This window comes from Balaenoptera ricei, chromosome 9, assembly GCF_028023285.1.
Source record: "Balaenoptera ricei isolate mBalRic1 chromosome 9, mBalRic1.hap2, whole genome shotgun sequence".
NCBI lineage: Eukaryota > Metazoa > Chordata > Mammalia > Artiodactyla > Balaenopteridae > Balaenoptera > Balaenoptera ricei.
In genome coordinates this window covers 30,204,831-30,221,945 of record NC_082647.1, presented here as the reverse complement: position 1 = coordinate 30,221,945, position 17,115 = coordinate 30,204,831, and the positions used below count along the sequence as shown (strand labels likewise).

General features: G+C 37.0%; 1 protein-coding gene across 6 annotated transcripts in view; it reads right to left on the bottom strand.

Moving 5' to 3' along the window:
* Positions 1-7,114: 7,114 nt before the first annotated feature.
* Positions 7,115-17,115, bottom strand: part of TSPAN12 (tetraspanin 12) — a 67,350-nt gene continuing 57,349 nt past the window's right edge. For all 6 annotated transcript variants that reach the window (XM_059933522.1, XM_059933527.1, XM_059933523.1 and 3 more), the window contains one exon: positions 7,115-8,723. In XM_059933522.1, the coding sequence (XP_059789505.1) occupies positions 8,418-8,723 (306 nt within the window). In that variant the 3' untranslated portion in view covers positions 7,115-8,417. The remainder of the gene's footprint in view (positions 8,724-17,115) is intronic.

Below are 17,115 nucleotides of genomic sequence, written 5' to 3'. Positions count from 1 at the left end.
TTTCTCTTCATCAAGGGTCACATTTTCTTGCTTTTTAGCTGATAATCTTTGATTGGATATCAGATTTTATGAATATTCCCTTGTTGAGTGCTCCAGCAAGGAAACGTTTATATTTCCTTAAATATTCTTGAGCTTTGTTTTAGATGTAGTTATATTATGTGGAAACAACATGATAATCCAGGGTCTTACTTTTTTGGTGTGTTTGGTGCCAGTAGAGCCATATTTATTTGAAAGCTAATTATTCTCCACTACTGAGGTGAGACTTTCTGAGTACTCCACCCACTTCCCTGTGAATTATGAGGCTTTCTAGTCTGCTGGTGAAACAGCACAATTCCCAGTCCTATGTGGGCACCAGGCACCATTTTCTGTAATTCTTTTGAATAGGCTAAGTGGTACTCTTCTGAACACTCAAAGGGGACAGTCTACGTATCCATTGGGCTTTTTGTTTGTGCATCTCTCTCTTCCATCACCCTGTCCTCCAAACTCTTACTGCCCTGGTCTCCTGGTATTCTGAGCTCCACCTTTTCTCATTATGGAGTTCTCTAGGCTCTACTTAGATTCTCCCTTCTTTCACCACATCTTGGAAGCTCTCTCAAGGCAACGAGTTAGGAATACCACAGGACTCACCTCATTTGTTACCAGTCTCTTATAGATTACTATCCTTTATTGCTTGATGTCCAGTGTTTTAAAAACCGTGTTTCAAATATTTCGTTCCTGTTATTTATTTCAGGCAGGAGGGTAAATTTGGTCCCTGTTATTCTATCTTGGCTGGAAGTGGAAGTCTTATTTTGCACTCTTAATGTTGATAGGGTTAGACTAAAGAATCTGTTTTCTTATAGAAACAAAGACAGGGTGTATACCCTCCAAATTTTTAAACTAAAATAAAATTTTAATTAAATACATTTAAAGGACTCTAGCTTGTCCTTTAGATAATATCTATCAAAAAAGAATGTGTCAGGACTTCCCTGGTGGCGCAGTGGTTAAGAATCCTCCTGCCAATGCAGGGGACATGGGTTCAATCCCTGGTCCAGGAAGATCCCACATGCCGTGGAGCAACTAAGCCCGTGTGCCACAACTACTGAGCCTGTGCTCTAGAGCCTGCAAGCCACAACTACTGAGCAGCCGTGCCACAAGTACTGAAGTCTGCGAGCTAAGGCTCATGCTCTGCAACAAGAGAAGCCACCGCAATGAGAAGCCCGCACACCACAACAAAGGGTAGCCCCCGCTTGACGCAACTAAAGTAAGTCTGTGCACAGCATTGAAGACCCAATGCAGCCAAAAATAAATAAAAATGTTTAAAAAATGAATGTGTCACACACATATGAAACAAATGAATATAACTTTTGAATATACACAGAAAATCAGGAAGAAGTACAAGTTAGTAAAATTCAGCAATATATTAAACTGACAATATGTCATGACCAAGAAATTAAAAATAATTTAGGAAATTTGTTAATACAATAGCTCTCTTGTAAAGTAGTTAAGAGCATGGACTCTGAATTTAAACAAACCTGTTAAAATCTCAGCAATATCACTTACTGGTTATATTGGGTTGGCCAAAAATGTCGTTCAGGTTTTTCCGTAACATCTTACCCAAATGAACTTTTTGGCCAACCCAATATAATTCTGGGCATGTTCCTTAACATTGCTGATCCATACTTACCTTACCTTTATTATAAAACTGACTTCCTTGGAATTACAAGAAGAATAAATGAAACACTTTGACCCACTCAGCAAAAAAGTTTTTGATACCACATATTTTTTTAAAGTTACTTCCTGGAATTTGCATGGAAATTGCAACGTTAGTAGTGATCTGCTCCAATCTCCAACTCTCCAGAGATTTCTTCAGGGAGGAGTACTCAGCTTTTACTCTGTACACTCCCGGTTAAACAAATGTAGATTTAAAAATTCAAGGATTGCGGGTTAGGCATAAAAGCACTTTATAAATCTAAGACACTATTATATTATTAGGCCACAGGTACAATTTAGTAGTTCACTCAGACATTTATAAGACTTGGCCAAGCTCTAAATGCATTCTGCAGATCCAATCTACTTCCATTTATAGCTAAATAAGTACTTAGCCTTTGATAACCCAGTGTCCTATCTCACTCAAGAATAGATGACCTCCTTTAGAGCAGTTCCTCCTTGGAATCATTTTGGACAATAGCTTTTGATTCATTTAACCAACTCACAATTCATGCATATATTAATTCGTATACACAGTGAATAGATTTATAACATACATAAGAAACACTGTCTAGGCCTATGCAAAATGCTGAGTGGGATATGAAATGACATAATATTTTTTCTCAAGAGAGACCAGATGTATAAAGATAAAATACTAATACTATAAATGAAAAATAATAGAAAATAGAAAATGCAAGGACCAAACTAGCAACAAATAAATACTGAGCTCAGAGGAGGACAGATTGCTGTGGGGTGAAGTGGTAGAGGAAAGCTTCACATAGGAAGTAGCTGCTGAGCTAGGACCTAAAAGGTTGAGTGCAAGGTGAACTTGTGGAGATGAAGGCATGTCAGGGAAGCACCACAATGCAAGCAAAATCAAGGAGGCACAGGATGTGTGGGATGATAGAGGTAATGAGTGAACCATGGTTGGCTCATCTGGCAGTGTATAGTGACAACTGGGAAAGTTTTAGGGGATAGGTTTGGAAGAATAAGTTCAAGTGGAAGATATTATCCTGCAGGTAATTAGGAATGCAGCAGAGATTGCTGGTTGACACAAATACCCACTTTCCCCTCTTTCTATTGTCATCAAATTTCCTGGTTTAACTGGTTACATGGGTGTCTGGAACAAAGACTATTTCCCACCCACCCCTCCATCTATGAGATGTGAATGAAAGCCGTGTATGCTTCTGGGTATGTCCTCAAAGGGAAGAGGCACGCCTCTTCCCCTTTCACTTTCCACTTTCTCCAGCCTGCTGCCTGAACTGTGAAAGTAGAGTGAGTCACCTGAGACCAGGTGTAAGGAGAACACCGTGGCACAGCCGAGTAGCAGAGAGGAGTCTGAGTCCTTGACACCCTCAGGCAACCAAGACTTGGGCTACTCACACACGTATGTTTTACTAAATATAAAGTCACTTCTATTTTGTGTAAGTTACTGTATATTACAGCCAACACTGTGTGCTGAACTATCGCTTCCCTGTAGTCCTCCCTTAGCCAGGCAAGAGCTAGGCTGGCCAGTCACCTCTGACCTTCATGTACCCGGTGTGTTATAGAAATGACTTCTACACTAACGAATTGGGAAGCTCTGTCTTAGTTAAAACAGGGAACCCCTGGAAGAGTCTGAGTAAGGAAGTGACTTGCTAAAAATTGTGTTTTACAAGAATTAATTTGAGTAACATATAGCAGATCAGTGTTGCCTCGGGCTAGAGGTGGGGATTGGAAGAATTTATAGCAAAGGGGCATGATGGAATTTTTTTGAGATGATGAAATGTGCTATATCTTGATTGTGGTTTTGGTTATGAGTATATATATATATATATATATATATATATATTTGTCAAAACTAACTAATACTTAAAATAGGTTATATATATGTGTATATATATATATATATATATATACCCTCAATAAAATTGATTAAAGACCTTAAGTTGGCTGTGTGTGCAAAATAGATCAATAGGAGGAGACAAGAGGTAGGGAGAACAATTTATGACTTCAAACAAACCTTTAGATCGTTTAGACTTGTTCTGGGGAAATAGTGGGAAGAATGAAATTAATAGACAAAAGTCTCATTTTGAGGGAAGAAGTAGCAGAATTTGGAGACAAATTTGCCCTGGAAATATTGATTCACATATGGGAGGATCTGGCTTTTCTACGTAAGGCATGAGCTGAGCTTCCCCACAGGCTGGTGAAGATGCCACATCACAAAACGGAGAGGGACGAAGATTGAGACCACTTACTAGTTAAATATACTTCCTCAGTCTCTCCAAGTCCCTCTTTTTCATTTGTAAAATGAGGTTAATGATGCCTATAGATTGCAAAAAAAATGTTGTGAAGAGCATAGAAAAAAATGTGGAAAACACCTAGCACCCTCTGGCCTGGCACCTAGTAGGCACCCTGAATGCAAGAGGTAAAGAATGGTTGTAATCACACATTACAATAGAAAATAAATGAGCTTCCAAGATGATATCAAAGACTCTCCCATTGTGGTTCTAGGAGGTGCTCGGGCGTGAGAAAATAACTCAGTTAATAGGAAAGACAAATCCACTTGTAAATCATGGGATGATAGGAAGGGGCGTCGGGTGAGGCAACATGGCAGTTGGCAGTATTTTTTCTAAAGGAGGAGGCTCTTTCTGCCACAGAAGTTTCAGTGGTGTATTCATTTCTCTTTTCTTTACCTCCCTTGACTCACCTCCAGGAGTGGGAGTTGAGACGAAAAGAAGCTCTTGTAGCATGCTGCTTAAGATTCCCCTCATGTAAGATTTGGTTCTCAGCCCATTTTCTGTCAGGCTTCCTGAGATCTGAAAGCAATGCATAAAAATTGTCAGGCTCGGCAGTGAACTCTCCTGAGCTCCAGGCTGGAATTTACCACCGCCTGTACACACCTCCGTCTGCACGTCCTGCAGGCATGTCCAACCCAGCATGTCCCAAACCAAATTAATTACCCTCCCACACACCCGCTCCCCCTCCAGTCTTCTGTCCCGGTTAATGCCATTGCCAATTTCCCAGGTACAAAATCTAGACATTTCACTTCTTTCGCTTCTCATCTCATACTCCCCAAGATCAATCTGCTGTCAATTTTTGTGGATTCATCTGTGCTCTGCACTATGTTTTTGACTTGTGTTGCCCTGGTGAGGATTCGTCTCTCTCCTGGACCACAGCAACAGCAATCTAGCCAGTCCCCCTCCAGAAGCTCCAATGTCCTGCAACTCCAGAGCGCTCCTTACCTAGACTAGCCAAAGGATGGCCCACCCTGCAGAGCTGTGTAATGGATGTACCTGTCTCCCTGCCCCCAGCTTCTCACTTGGCTAATCCAGTTACATTTCAGAAACACAAATCACTTCTCTTTCTGAAAATACTTCAATGACTCACCATTGAATTTACAGAACCAAGTCCCCAAAGCCAAATTTCACTCATTGCCTTTCCCATGGTATCTCTTTAAGCCTTCTATGCTCTGTCTAACCACATTGAATGGCAGGCCCTGCTCCCCAAATAATGTAACTTTTTAACCTCAGAGTCAGTGGCTCATGGAATATTCTGCACAAGCTAGCTAAGCTCTTCCTGACTCAGGTCTCCTCGATGTAGCTACCTTCATTCCACTGTCCTCCATCTCATACTCCTAGGCTGAGTGTTCCTGTACTAATCTCATCAGTGGATAGCACGAGTGTCTCAATCAGATTTTACAGTGCTAGAGGACAAACACCATCTCCTGTTGTCATCTCTGAATCTCCAAGGCCCTTTGAATTGACTGAGTCAATTATTTTTCACCAGTCTGAAAATAATTTTTTACTTTAAGAAATGGTGATTTTGACAAAAGAAAGCTTTTAAAAATAGCAAAGAAAAAAGAAAAAAAAAAATAGCAAAGAAACAGTTATTTGTTTGCAATGTACCCAAAGAGTGAATTCCCTCAATTCTACGATATTAAATACGCTTTTAAAAATCCCTTGCAGTTTTATTATTCCAGGTGCACTGATACTATAAGAGGCCTTTGTAGTCCACTGCTATAAATGTCATTTGTTCCCATTAAGCAAGCGTATAAGTGTATGAGATGGTTGTCTAAATTAACGTTGACTATTTTAGACAGTATTAAGTCAGGTAATATATCAAAAATGTAGAAATTAATGGGCAACGCCAGAAAATCTACAAACAACAAATGCTGGAGAGGGTGTGGAGAAAAGGGAACGCTCTTGCACTGTTGGTGGGAATGTAAACTGATACAGCCACTATGGAGAACAGTATGGAGGTTCCTTAAAAAACTAAAAATAGAATTACCATATGACCCAGCAATCCCACTACTGGGCATATACCCAGAGAAAACCATAATTCAAAAAGACACATGCACCCCAATGTTCATTGCAGCACTATTTACAATAGTCAGGTCATGGAAGCAACCTAAATGGCCATCGACAGATGAATGGATAAAGAAGATGTGGCACATATATACAATGGAATATTACTCAGCCATAAAAAGGAACAAAATTGGGTCATTTGTAGAGACGTGGATGGACCTAGAGACTGTCATACAGAGTGAAGTAAGTCAGAAAGAGAAAAACAAATATTGTATATTAATGCGTATATGTGGAATCTAGAAAAATGGTACAGATGAACCGGTTTGCAAGGCAGAAATCGAGACACAGATGTAGAGAACAAACATATGGACACCAAGGGGGGAAAGCGGGTTTGGGGGGGATGAATTGGGAGATTGGGATTGACATGTATACACTAATATGTATAAAATGGTTAACTAATAAGAACCTGCTTTATAAAAAATAAATAAATAAAATAAAAAAAATTTAAATGTAGACATTATTTATAATTTGGGCTTTTATTTTTTTTCACTGAGCTCATTACAATATATGCTTGTTCTTTCTGTGACTATAAGATATGTCAAAAGAGAAGCAGCCAAATTTGACTAATTATCCAAATAATTCAAATAATAATCACAGCTGTCTTAATTACTTGGGCATTTGAGGTGAAATTATGGGAAGTTGAGTTGTTAAGGAAATTAGAAAAAGGGATGCTTTTGGTTCTGATTGAGCAAGTTATCTACTCAATTTTTATTTAAATTATGGAAGAGATGAAATCTAGCAGTTGATTTCCAATATTGTATTCCTTAGACTCATTTTCTTTTAAAAATTACTTTAAGAAACTGGGATATGAAAACATTGAGAAGATAAAGTGACATAAATGGGCATATGTTTATATTGTATCAGACAGCTACATTATCAATTAGCTCAAAAATCAAACTTGAAATGTAAATGGGCACCTCTTTGTCATTTCTCAGTGAAGGCACATACTCTTATAGATTACTTTTGGATTTTGGAAATAGTTATTATTACTTTATTCAACATTTCTTCTCATATTTTTCCCCTTGCTAATATTTTTGAATGGTGAAAGGGCTTACAATGTATAAAAATTAGACACAGACAAATTTTTACTCTCTAGAAAATATTTATTGACACGTTTTAATTTTCTTTCCATTTTCTGAGAAATAAACATAATACACAAAATACAGTAAAATGCACTTTTCCCATTTCAAATAAATATAGTTTACTCTTATAAAAAATTTAATAATCTGTGTAATTCACCATAGTATCTTAATCAGTGAAGTAAGGCAAAGAAAATCTCTAGCTAAATTGTCACTTATTTTTATGATTCTCTCAACTTTTTGCTGGGGAAAAGGAAAACTATTCTCTGTAGAATTATATTGAGACTTGGAGACTGCCACTTCTTGTTTGGAGAAAGCAAAGATAAATTCCTTTACAAAGTGTTTAGTGTCAAAAAGAGTCTCAGTTTGGCAGAAAGATAATATCCAGGTCTTTGCTGAATGAACTAAGTTATATGTAAACTTTTTTGTTAATACTTCCTAGAGACCAGACTACATTCTGAATTATAATGATTCCTTTGTATCACACTAGTCATTTTTCAAAATTAGTGGTTAAGTATTTAAATTAACAGTTATGCATGTAATATAAACCCAAGACAGAATTTTAAAGCTCTATTAACAGGAAAGGTTAAAAACAATGCTTCTATACAGGACGAATGTATCCATTTCACAATTATTATGCTTAATGTTATAAGAACTGAAATCTACTGAATTATACAGACTTAACACAGACTCATATACACATATATCCCTGACCAGTTTAAGACAATGTTTAAGTTTGCTCTTGTAAGTAGTAAGAATATTTTTATTAACCAGCAAAAATCACGTTTAGGTAGTCACCAATCTTCAGAGTGTACTTATGTATAGTCTATTTACCCTCAAAAGAATATATCACCAAGTAATAAAAGTCATTAGTACTGTCTAACTTCCTATGTTAGCAGTTATTTGGAACTTTATATACTAGCAAGCTTATGGAAGTGAATCAAATTTACTGTAGCTCCAATCCCACAACAGCATGGCTCGTTTACATGGATGCAGAAATGCTGATCAAACTATGCCAAAGCATAAACCTCAAAGCATAACTGTGTCCAGTAAAAATCTTACACAGGCTATAAAGTGGGTATTAGATCAGTCCTCAGCATTATAAAGGGCATCAACTATTGTCCAGGTGGTGCCTTATAATATATATACTTTTCCCACTTTCTTTTAAGGGCTGGAACATTATGTGCTTGGGTATCCTTTTATGGCAACATTTTTATTTCTACACATTTCTGAAACGGTTAAGTGTGTGCTCAAAAAATTCACAAGTCCAATAAAATAAATTTGTGGTTTCCTTCTTTGACAGTCTCTATAATTCCTCCATCTCAAAGTGTGTGTTAAAGCTGTTTGCCATGGATGTGTGTTCAAAGATCCTTGACAGGCTTGGTTTCAACAGTTCCACTGAGTGACAAGGCAGGTGCTGAGTGGTGTCATTCTTCAGGGCCGTCATTTGGTCTGTCCCAGGCTCCCTTCTATCATAGTAGAGAGCCCAGAGCAGAGTAATGGTGAGAATCATGGCCAGGATCTGTGTCACTCCAATGGAGATCCCCAGGAACCTGAGCACCTGCAATTGTTTGGTTCCTCTCAAAAAAGAATACATCTTCTTCCCACAACCCTGTAAAAGAAATAACACAGTCAATGTTACTTTGGATGTGTTACAGTGGGTCAAAATAGTGAAAGCAAGTCATCTGTATCAGTTAGTGGAACCAAACGACTTGAGTTATAAACTTGAAGACAGTGACTCTCAACAGGGAGACCCTATGAGCAGCTGGAGGGGAGATAGAGGTGTGCACTCTTTGAAAAGCCTGCCTATGTGATTCTGAAGAGTCTACTCCTTCTGCTGGCTTCCCCACAATCTGAAATTGAGAATCACTGGTATAAAATACAACATCTAGAGCAGGGGTTGGCAAACTTCTTTTTGTAAAGGGCCAGACAGAAAATCTTTTAGGCTGTGCAGGTCACACGGTCTCTACTGCTACCACTCGTCTCTGCCACTGTAACAGGACACAGCTATAGACAGTATGTAAATGGATGGATGTGCCTGGGTTCCAATGAAACTTCACAGATAAAAAGTAGGCCAGATTTGGGGCTTAGGCCATACAGATGGTTGACCCCCTGATACAGACTGATCTGAAATTTTTTAAAATAATGTGTCATTATTATTATTATTATTTGTATTCACTGTTTGATTATAGCTCATTTGGTCAGAGATTTTTCCTCAAAGATCAAGAATGTTTCCCCATTCTGTTGCTGAAACTTGCCAGTGAGTGGAAATCAATCTGTTGCCTTCCTCCTACTGCACATGTGTGCACACACTTCTGTCCACTGCCTGTAGCAGAAATACACATGGGGGAATTCCTGTCATGACACCAAGTTTTAATTCTACCAGGTAGGGGTTTGAAAGGTATCTTTAGCTCCCCTTCAGGCTAGAGACAGCTGACTTCAAAAGATTAGCAAGGTTTCTCTTTGTGCTTAGTTTTAAGTACAAAGGCTAAGGAGTGGCTATGGTAGATATAGAAGAGAATTCTGACAGAAGAGGAGAGGAGGGGAAAAAAAGTAAGAGAAAGAAGAGCCATGACTGAGGAAAATGGGGGGCAGGAGGAAGCAAAGAAAAGAAGGTAGAATGGGACTAACAATTGCCATAAGTGACCTATTAGGTGACCAATGCACAGGCTACTTGCCTTGTCTCTAGTGAGCCCACAGCATAGAAAAGATCATTCACCCTTCAAAAGGGAAGCTGAATTTGTATTTGTATGGAAATATGTATGGAAATATGTTAATATAAATGTTTCAGACATTATATGAAATTTCTAAAAATCTTATATTTGTATTTGTATGGAAATATGTATGGAAATATGTTAATATAAATGTTTCAGACATTACATGACATTTCTAAAAATCTTATATGTTCTGGTATAATGTTATAAGTCATAATCCTAGTTATTACTTTAAAATGTATATCTCAGAAATAACTAATTTTCTTGTCAACTGCATTATTATGAACTGTCATCAAATCTTTAACAGTGGTCATTTTTAAGTCTTTTGTCATTTACAGACAGTTCTGGGTGTACTCTGATGCTTTTGCAAATATGTTCCTATAAAAGGCTTTCATCTTCAAGAAATTCATGGAAAAGACTCTGACAAGTATAGGTTTCTGGTAACTGACTGTACTGCTGAACTGAATGAATAAGCATTTTCAGAACTCTAATGAAAACCTGATGAACTCATAAAAGTGCTAACAAAAGATCAAGATGAAAAAAAAAATTAATTACATGGGACTGAGTGAACTGATGAGGATGAGTATAATTTTTGTGACTTTCTGTCTGAATTAAAAAAAAAAAAAATCCCACAAGGACTCAGAGGCAAAGAATATACAAATCAATTTTCACTGCAAAGTAAAGGAGCTGTTACAGTGGAGGATTACTGGACTGAATGTCAATATTATGACATAGTATGAGTGTGTTTAATGTTCGGTAATTGCAATCATTGTTGTTTTTGTTGTGGTCATCCATGTACAATGCTTGGTGTCAGTCTATTTATCTCTTGTAAAAATAAAATACAGTGTGTGTGTGTGAAAAAAAAAAAATCTTCAGAGGCATAAGAGAAGATTTTATGTTCATGAAAAAGAATAGGGTACTATAAAAAGGAACATTTAGAGAAAAAAGATAGAAGGTTGGAAATTTACATAAACATACTACAATATATAAAGTAGATAACTAATAAGAACCTACTGTATAGCACAGGGAACTCTTCTCAATATTCTGTAATGACCTATGTGGGAAAAGAATCTAAAAAAGAGTGGACATATGTATATGTATAACTGATTCACTTTGCTAACACAACAGAAACTAACAGCAGAAACTACACAACATTGTAAATCAACTATACTCCAATAAAAATTAATTAAAAAAAAAAAAGGGAAGCTGATTCTAAATTAAAGTGAAAAATCTAGAAAAAGTTAAAATTATAATAAAATTCAAGAACTTTGAAGATTCTGAGATTTTTCTCTATTTGGATGGTAACAAATTAGCCTGCCACAGTTTCATGGATGCTGCAGAAGACAGAGACAAAGGGCTTTATTACTTATAGCGATAGCAATAGCCAGGGTACATGCCAGCTCCTCAAGTCCCAAGGGCAACATGAAGAAGGCCAGATGATGCCTGCACACACAGAGGATTACATTATGGGAAAGGAACCCCAAGCTTAGGGAACCCTAATATTTTATAATGGGCAGTAAGTACACCTGCCTCTCATATTGGAGAGAGACATTATCTTCATTATACTAGACAGTAAACAAACCTGCCCTCTTCTCTGAAGGGAGACACTGTCTATCTTCAAGGCTGTTTTCTATGCAAACACCCTTGAAAAGACAGTCCGGAACAAAGGCAGCCAGTCTCTCTGCTTGTAAGACACACAGAAACGCAAGAGACCCATGGAAAATTATCTCCCAACAAGAACTCGACTTTTTGAAGCTTTTATTCTGAGTTTGGGGTAAAAGTGACTCAGTGCTTACCCTGCTGAGGCAGCCACATGAATAAAAGGAAATTGATAATTATTAAAATAACTGCCTCCTTGTTTTATTCCCCAGATTCCATAAGTAACTAAATCAAGGAAAGCAAGACTATTGAATCAGTTGCTAATTTGTGCATTATACTGGAGGAGAGGAATGAATAATATGTAATTCTTAGATTTCCAAAGACACTGATCAGTAAGCGTACCCTAATAAGCCATTACTCTCAAGAAATAAAAATCATGTAGAATTAGTCACAGACCCATTTCAATAACTACCTTTTTTGGTATACTATGTAATGCAAATTAACAGCAAAACATTAGCAAGGTTTCATCAATTTCACCAAAAAGGAAGTTAAAATATTTATAATTAATACTACTGAACACTGGTTTAATAAAATCACTTCTCTGGTCTTCACACCTATTTAATACATACACACGTGCATGCACACAGGCACACACACACACTGTGGGAAACCAAAATAGATGTCACAATCTCCGAAGTTCAAATATTTTTCAAAGAGTTCCACTCAGGTAGTCTATCAGAGCCCATTCACTCTTATGCTTATGTGTAATTCCAACAGGCATCCTTATAGGACACCATATAGATCATGACCTGCAGAGTCAGAATTGTGAATTCAGATTCCTCCTCTGCTACTTATAAACTATGTGACTTTGGGAATGTTACTTAATCTTTCTGTGCTTCAGTTTTCTTGTCTGAAAACATGAATGATAATAGTGCCTACCTGTTTGGGATGTTGGGAGAATTAAATGAACAAGCACATTTAAACATTTAGAATGTGATCTCATATATGGTAAGAGCTCAGTAGGAATCAGATGTAACTGGTACGTCAGCCCACAGAAGATTAGAAAGCACAAATTAAAAGAGATGCAAAATCTATGAAAAGCAGGTATTAATGGGCAAGAAGGAGTACAACACCTTTTTAGAGTATAAAATACCAAAAGCACAGCATTGTGTCACCACCGAGTATTAATGAAACAGTCCTTGCCCACAAGAGCCAAGGTGGCGGTCACTGTTTCTCAAGACAGTGACGTAACTATCCAAAATGATTTTTGCCACTGAGATGATAGATCATGAGCCTCGTCATGAAGCAGAGAAATCTTTAACATAGTTTGAAAAGAGACACACCAAAAATACTTAATTAAAAGGGTTTAGCTTCAGCCATTTGGGAAATTAATTTATATTAACTTATCATTTAACATCATTGCTAAGTAATGCAGCACCAGATCATCAAATCCATCTTTAAAGAAATTGATATAAAATGGTTTTGCATTGTTTAGTTGATTCCTTAACTATGTTTTCAGTATTTATTACAAAGATGGTTCTTTAATGAATAAAGAATCAGCATGGGCATACCAATATGTTGGTAATGATAATAATATTAAATTCCACAATTAAAGCTAAACTACTCATGAAATACATATGCTAATGATTCAACCCTGTGAAATGCTGTAAGTCAATTATTGTTTGATTTCTACCTTTTCAGTAGTCCCTGGTGCTTAAATTTTACCCATATAGTTCTTCCTATTGGTATAAGATCCCCACCCCTTTAGACTAATTCACTCTATAAGCTGAACGTGCAGAAAAGGTAATATTGTTTTTAATCTGTGACTAAAACAAAGCAGAGATTGATAACTAAGCTACAGTCTACTGTGTTTCATATTTTGGCATCAGGTAAAGTCTCTTTCAATTTTATTTTAAACAATCACATTTACCAGAAAAAAAGGTACAGTAAATTATATCATCTAGGATGGTTTGGGAATGTGATACATTAGATAACACTGAATGTTCTAGAGTGGGAGGGGAACTTGGAAGTCAATAATTCAACTTTCTAACTTGTAAAAATTGGCTAAAAAGCACTTCTACAGTGCCATCCACAAAACTGGCAGAGAAATGACCTCTGAATAGTCTCTCCCCTACATAAACAATGAAAGCACTAGCAAAAATAGTAAGAATCAACTTTTTTAGAACTCTGGAAATTAACCAAACACTTGCAGCAATCTGGGGAGCATTTATTCAGGAAAAGCACCTGAATCTCAGTAAGAACAGCAAGCTTTGTGGCATTTTAATTTGCCTTACTCCCATCTCCCCTCCCCAGCTCTGCAGGAGCCTTGAAAATAAACAGCCGACGATTATGGTAAAAACCCGTGGTCTGGCAGCCACCAAAGGCAACAGAATAGGGTTGGAGCTCCTTCAAAGCCCCATTCTCAAAGAATTGTCATTATTTGTCCTATCTGGTGGTTCCCTGGAAGAGCTCACTTGCAAGGCTGTCTTTATTTGACTTGACTTGCAGCTCAACCAGGGCGACAGCCTTTTCTCCTGGGAATATTTGTCAAAAGCATTTAGAGGTAACTGTTCAACACTGAGGCTGCCTGAGGTAGTGGATAACAGTTGCACGCAATGGACTAGTCAAAAGTTTAAAAGGAAAAACTGGAGAATGTGAAATCCATAGGGGGTTTGGCAGAGCTCTAACATATTTGTGGGGATCTAGAAAGTTACACATGTGAGTAGAGCTCTGCTCAAGCCCAGGGCTGTGCACAAGCTCAGGAAAGACCTAAAAAGGCCCAAAGATCTCACTTCTGGTTAACCTTGAGGCTCTGTACACCCTTGGCAAAGTCTGGGAGACCTACTGGTTCCAGGTATCTAAAGGAAACTTCAGTTCGTTCATTAAGTGACCACTAAGCTAAGTGAGCCGAGATTTCAGTGGCCACACAGGACAGAGAGAGTACAGACTTTACAGAATTAGTTCAGAAAAGTAATTAATGAACAAACACAAACAACAAACTTTGGGGAGGGGGGAGAATCTGATTTCCAAAGTTGCCACATTATATTATTTTAAATGTCCAGCTATCAACAACAACAAGAATTGTAACACATGCAAAGAAACAAAAATGTATGGCTTATACACACACACACACACACAAAAGCCATCAAAAAAAAAAAAAGCTCTTCTAAAGAAAAGTACTCCCTGCTTCACTAGACAGCCCTTTCCACATGTGGGCAACACTAATTCTTAACAAGCATCTCCCTGTTGAAAACTGTCTTCCTAATAAGGATGCACTAGTCCTAATTCTGCTCTTAAGTGACTTGTTTTCCAGAAGGCAGAGAGCCGTATTTGAAGTGTCATCAATTTCCCTTTAACCACTCACTTCCCTAAGCTGAATATTCCTAGCTCTTTCATGTTTTCCAAATATAGACACTTCATCATCCTGATGATCTCTTTCTGGATGGTGTTGATTTTGTCAATGTTTCTTTGAAAATAAAACTGATTTCTAACTCTAAAAAACTAGAAAATGCAATGAAATATTAAGACAATCCAGGCTGTTGTGAATGGGTCTGGACGCCAGTGAAAAAAGCTTTTCAGTTCCACCAGCAGAGTGGACATGGGATTGTATCAATATCGCTCACAGTCAGGACCTGGCCTCCTTAGAGATCACTGGGCCCGAAGATTGTCTCCATGTTGAGGTGGGCAAGGGTCGTTTATTCAAAGCAAAGGTTCTAGCTAGACTCCTCAATTTTTATAAATAAGTCAGTCTTATTACTTCCTCATTTAGTTTACAAAGATAACCCTCAAACAAGACAGAATTTTAGTATTTAGTTTAGTACTAAGTTTGTTATCAGAATTCATTACATTATATTTTATTATTCTCTATCAGGAACTCCTCAGAAAGAGGTGTTATCTACAGATTATTTAAAATAAATGAAATCAATTGCTGTCTCTAGGTACTCTAAATTGTATCCAAATGTCAAACCAGACCCCCGAATTCTGCCACGCTGGAATGTATTAACCTGTGCCCTTGCATATTATTTTCCACTGAAGTGTATTTTAATGTTACTGAAGAACACCATAAGAAATTTCTCTACAAAATTTGTGAAAAATAATATTGAAGATATTTTCCTAGATAACTTAGAGTAGTAGATATAAAATCCCACTTGAAAAAAATATTTTCGGATTTTGCTCCCTTTGAAAAATCAGAATACTTGCCCTCCACACATTAAAATGATGCAGGTGATTATGTATCATTTCACCTGGGCTTTCAGAAAGCTCAGGGGCAAATACGAAAGTCAACCACAGTTATCCCATTCGCCTTCACATTAAGCATGTCTAATTACTCTTTCCTTAATCCTGACTTTCCATTGCTATTTATGTAGCTTTCCCTTCCAGTTTTATCGAGCTATAATTGACACACAGCACTGTATAAGTTTAGGGTGTACAGCATAATAATTTGATTTACATACATCATGAAATGATTATCACAATAAGTTTAGTGAGCATCCCTCGTCTCATATAGATACAAAATAAAAGAAAAAGAGGAAACATTTTTTCCTTGGGATGAGAACCCTTAGGATTACTCTCTTCACAACTTTCATATACAGCACACAGCAGCGTTAATTATATTAATCATGTTGTACATTACATCCCTAGTACTTATTTATCTTATCCAATGCTACTTATTTGTATTATTCATCCATTGTATCCTTTTGTTGTATGCTGCATTAAATCCTTTAATAAAAACAGATACAAAGTATAAATATATAAATAAAAGCACAAATCTCTCTACACGGCACACAATTTAATATTTCTCTGGTAACTTAGGAGGCATTGTAGAAACTTGCAGCATACTAGGTATCATGCTGAATTCCAGTGAACTATTTACACAATTACTTAAGGATTAACTTTCCAAAAGAATATTCCTCTTCCCGAGAAGACAGTATTTTTCCAGATTTCTGTGTATAAAATAATTGTCTGCCTCAGCCACTCTTTAAATTCTTTGTAGAAGCAGCTCCAGGGTTTACTGTCCATTCTGCATCACCCTCTTTGAAGTAATTCAGTCTGAACACAAGTTGTGAACTTATTCTGAGCCAGTCAAATAATCATGCATAAGGTTTACACTTTTCAGTGTAAACTCGGATGTTTTTGTTGAAAAGCAAGACACTAAGTCCAGAGAAGAAAAAATGGAAATATGTCTCTATAATCTATTGTACTGTTCATAGATATTTAGTTGCATAAACAAACATTTCTGTTGAGTGGGTCAAAAGGGGAAATAGAAATGTTAGAGTTCAAAACTGCATTCCATTTCACAAAGGTTTTTTTATTCAAAATAGGAAGGAACAGAATTGCATTTATTTGCTTTTCTCAAAATAAAATACTCTGAGTTGATTTATCCTGAATATGTTTTCTTCCTAGATAAAGCCACATTAATAACCTCAGATAATTCAAAGGTATGAATAAGACAAGTTAGCTAGTCTACTTTACTTGCTGCAATATTAAAATTCTGGTCAACTGTAAATAACAACACTACCTTTTTATCAGAGAAAAATCACTAAACCCCATATTTCCTGGAATCTATTTGAAGGCATGTCAGGATGCCTCATTTCACTTGAGGAAATTATACACTTGAAATTATTCTCTGATCTGTCTCCAAAATGAGTTTCTAAAATTAGAAGAACCCCCGTGGCTTTCCGGTACTCAATA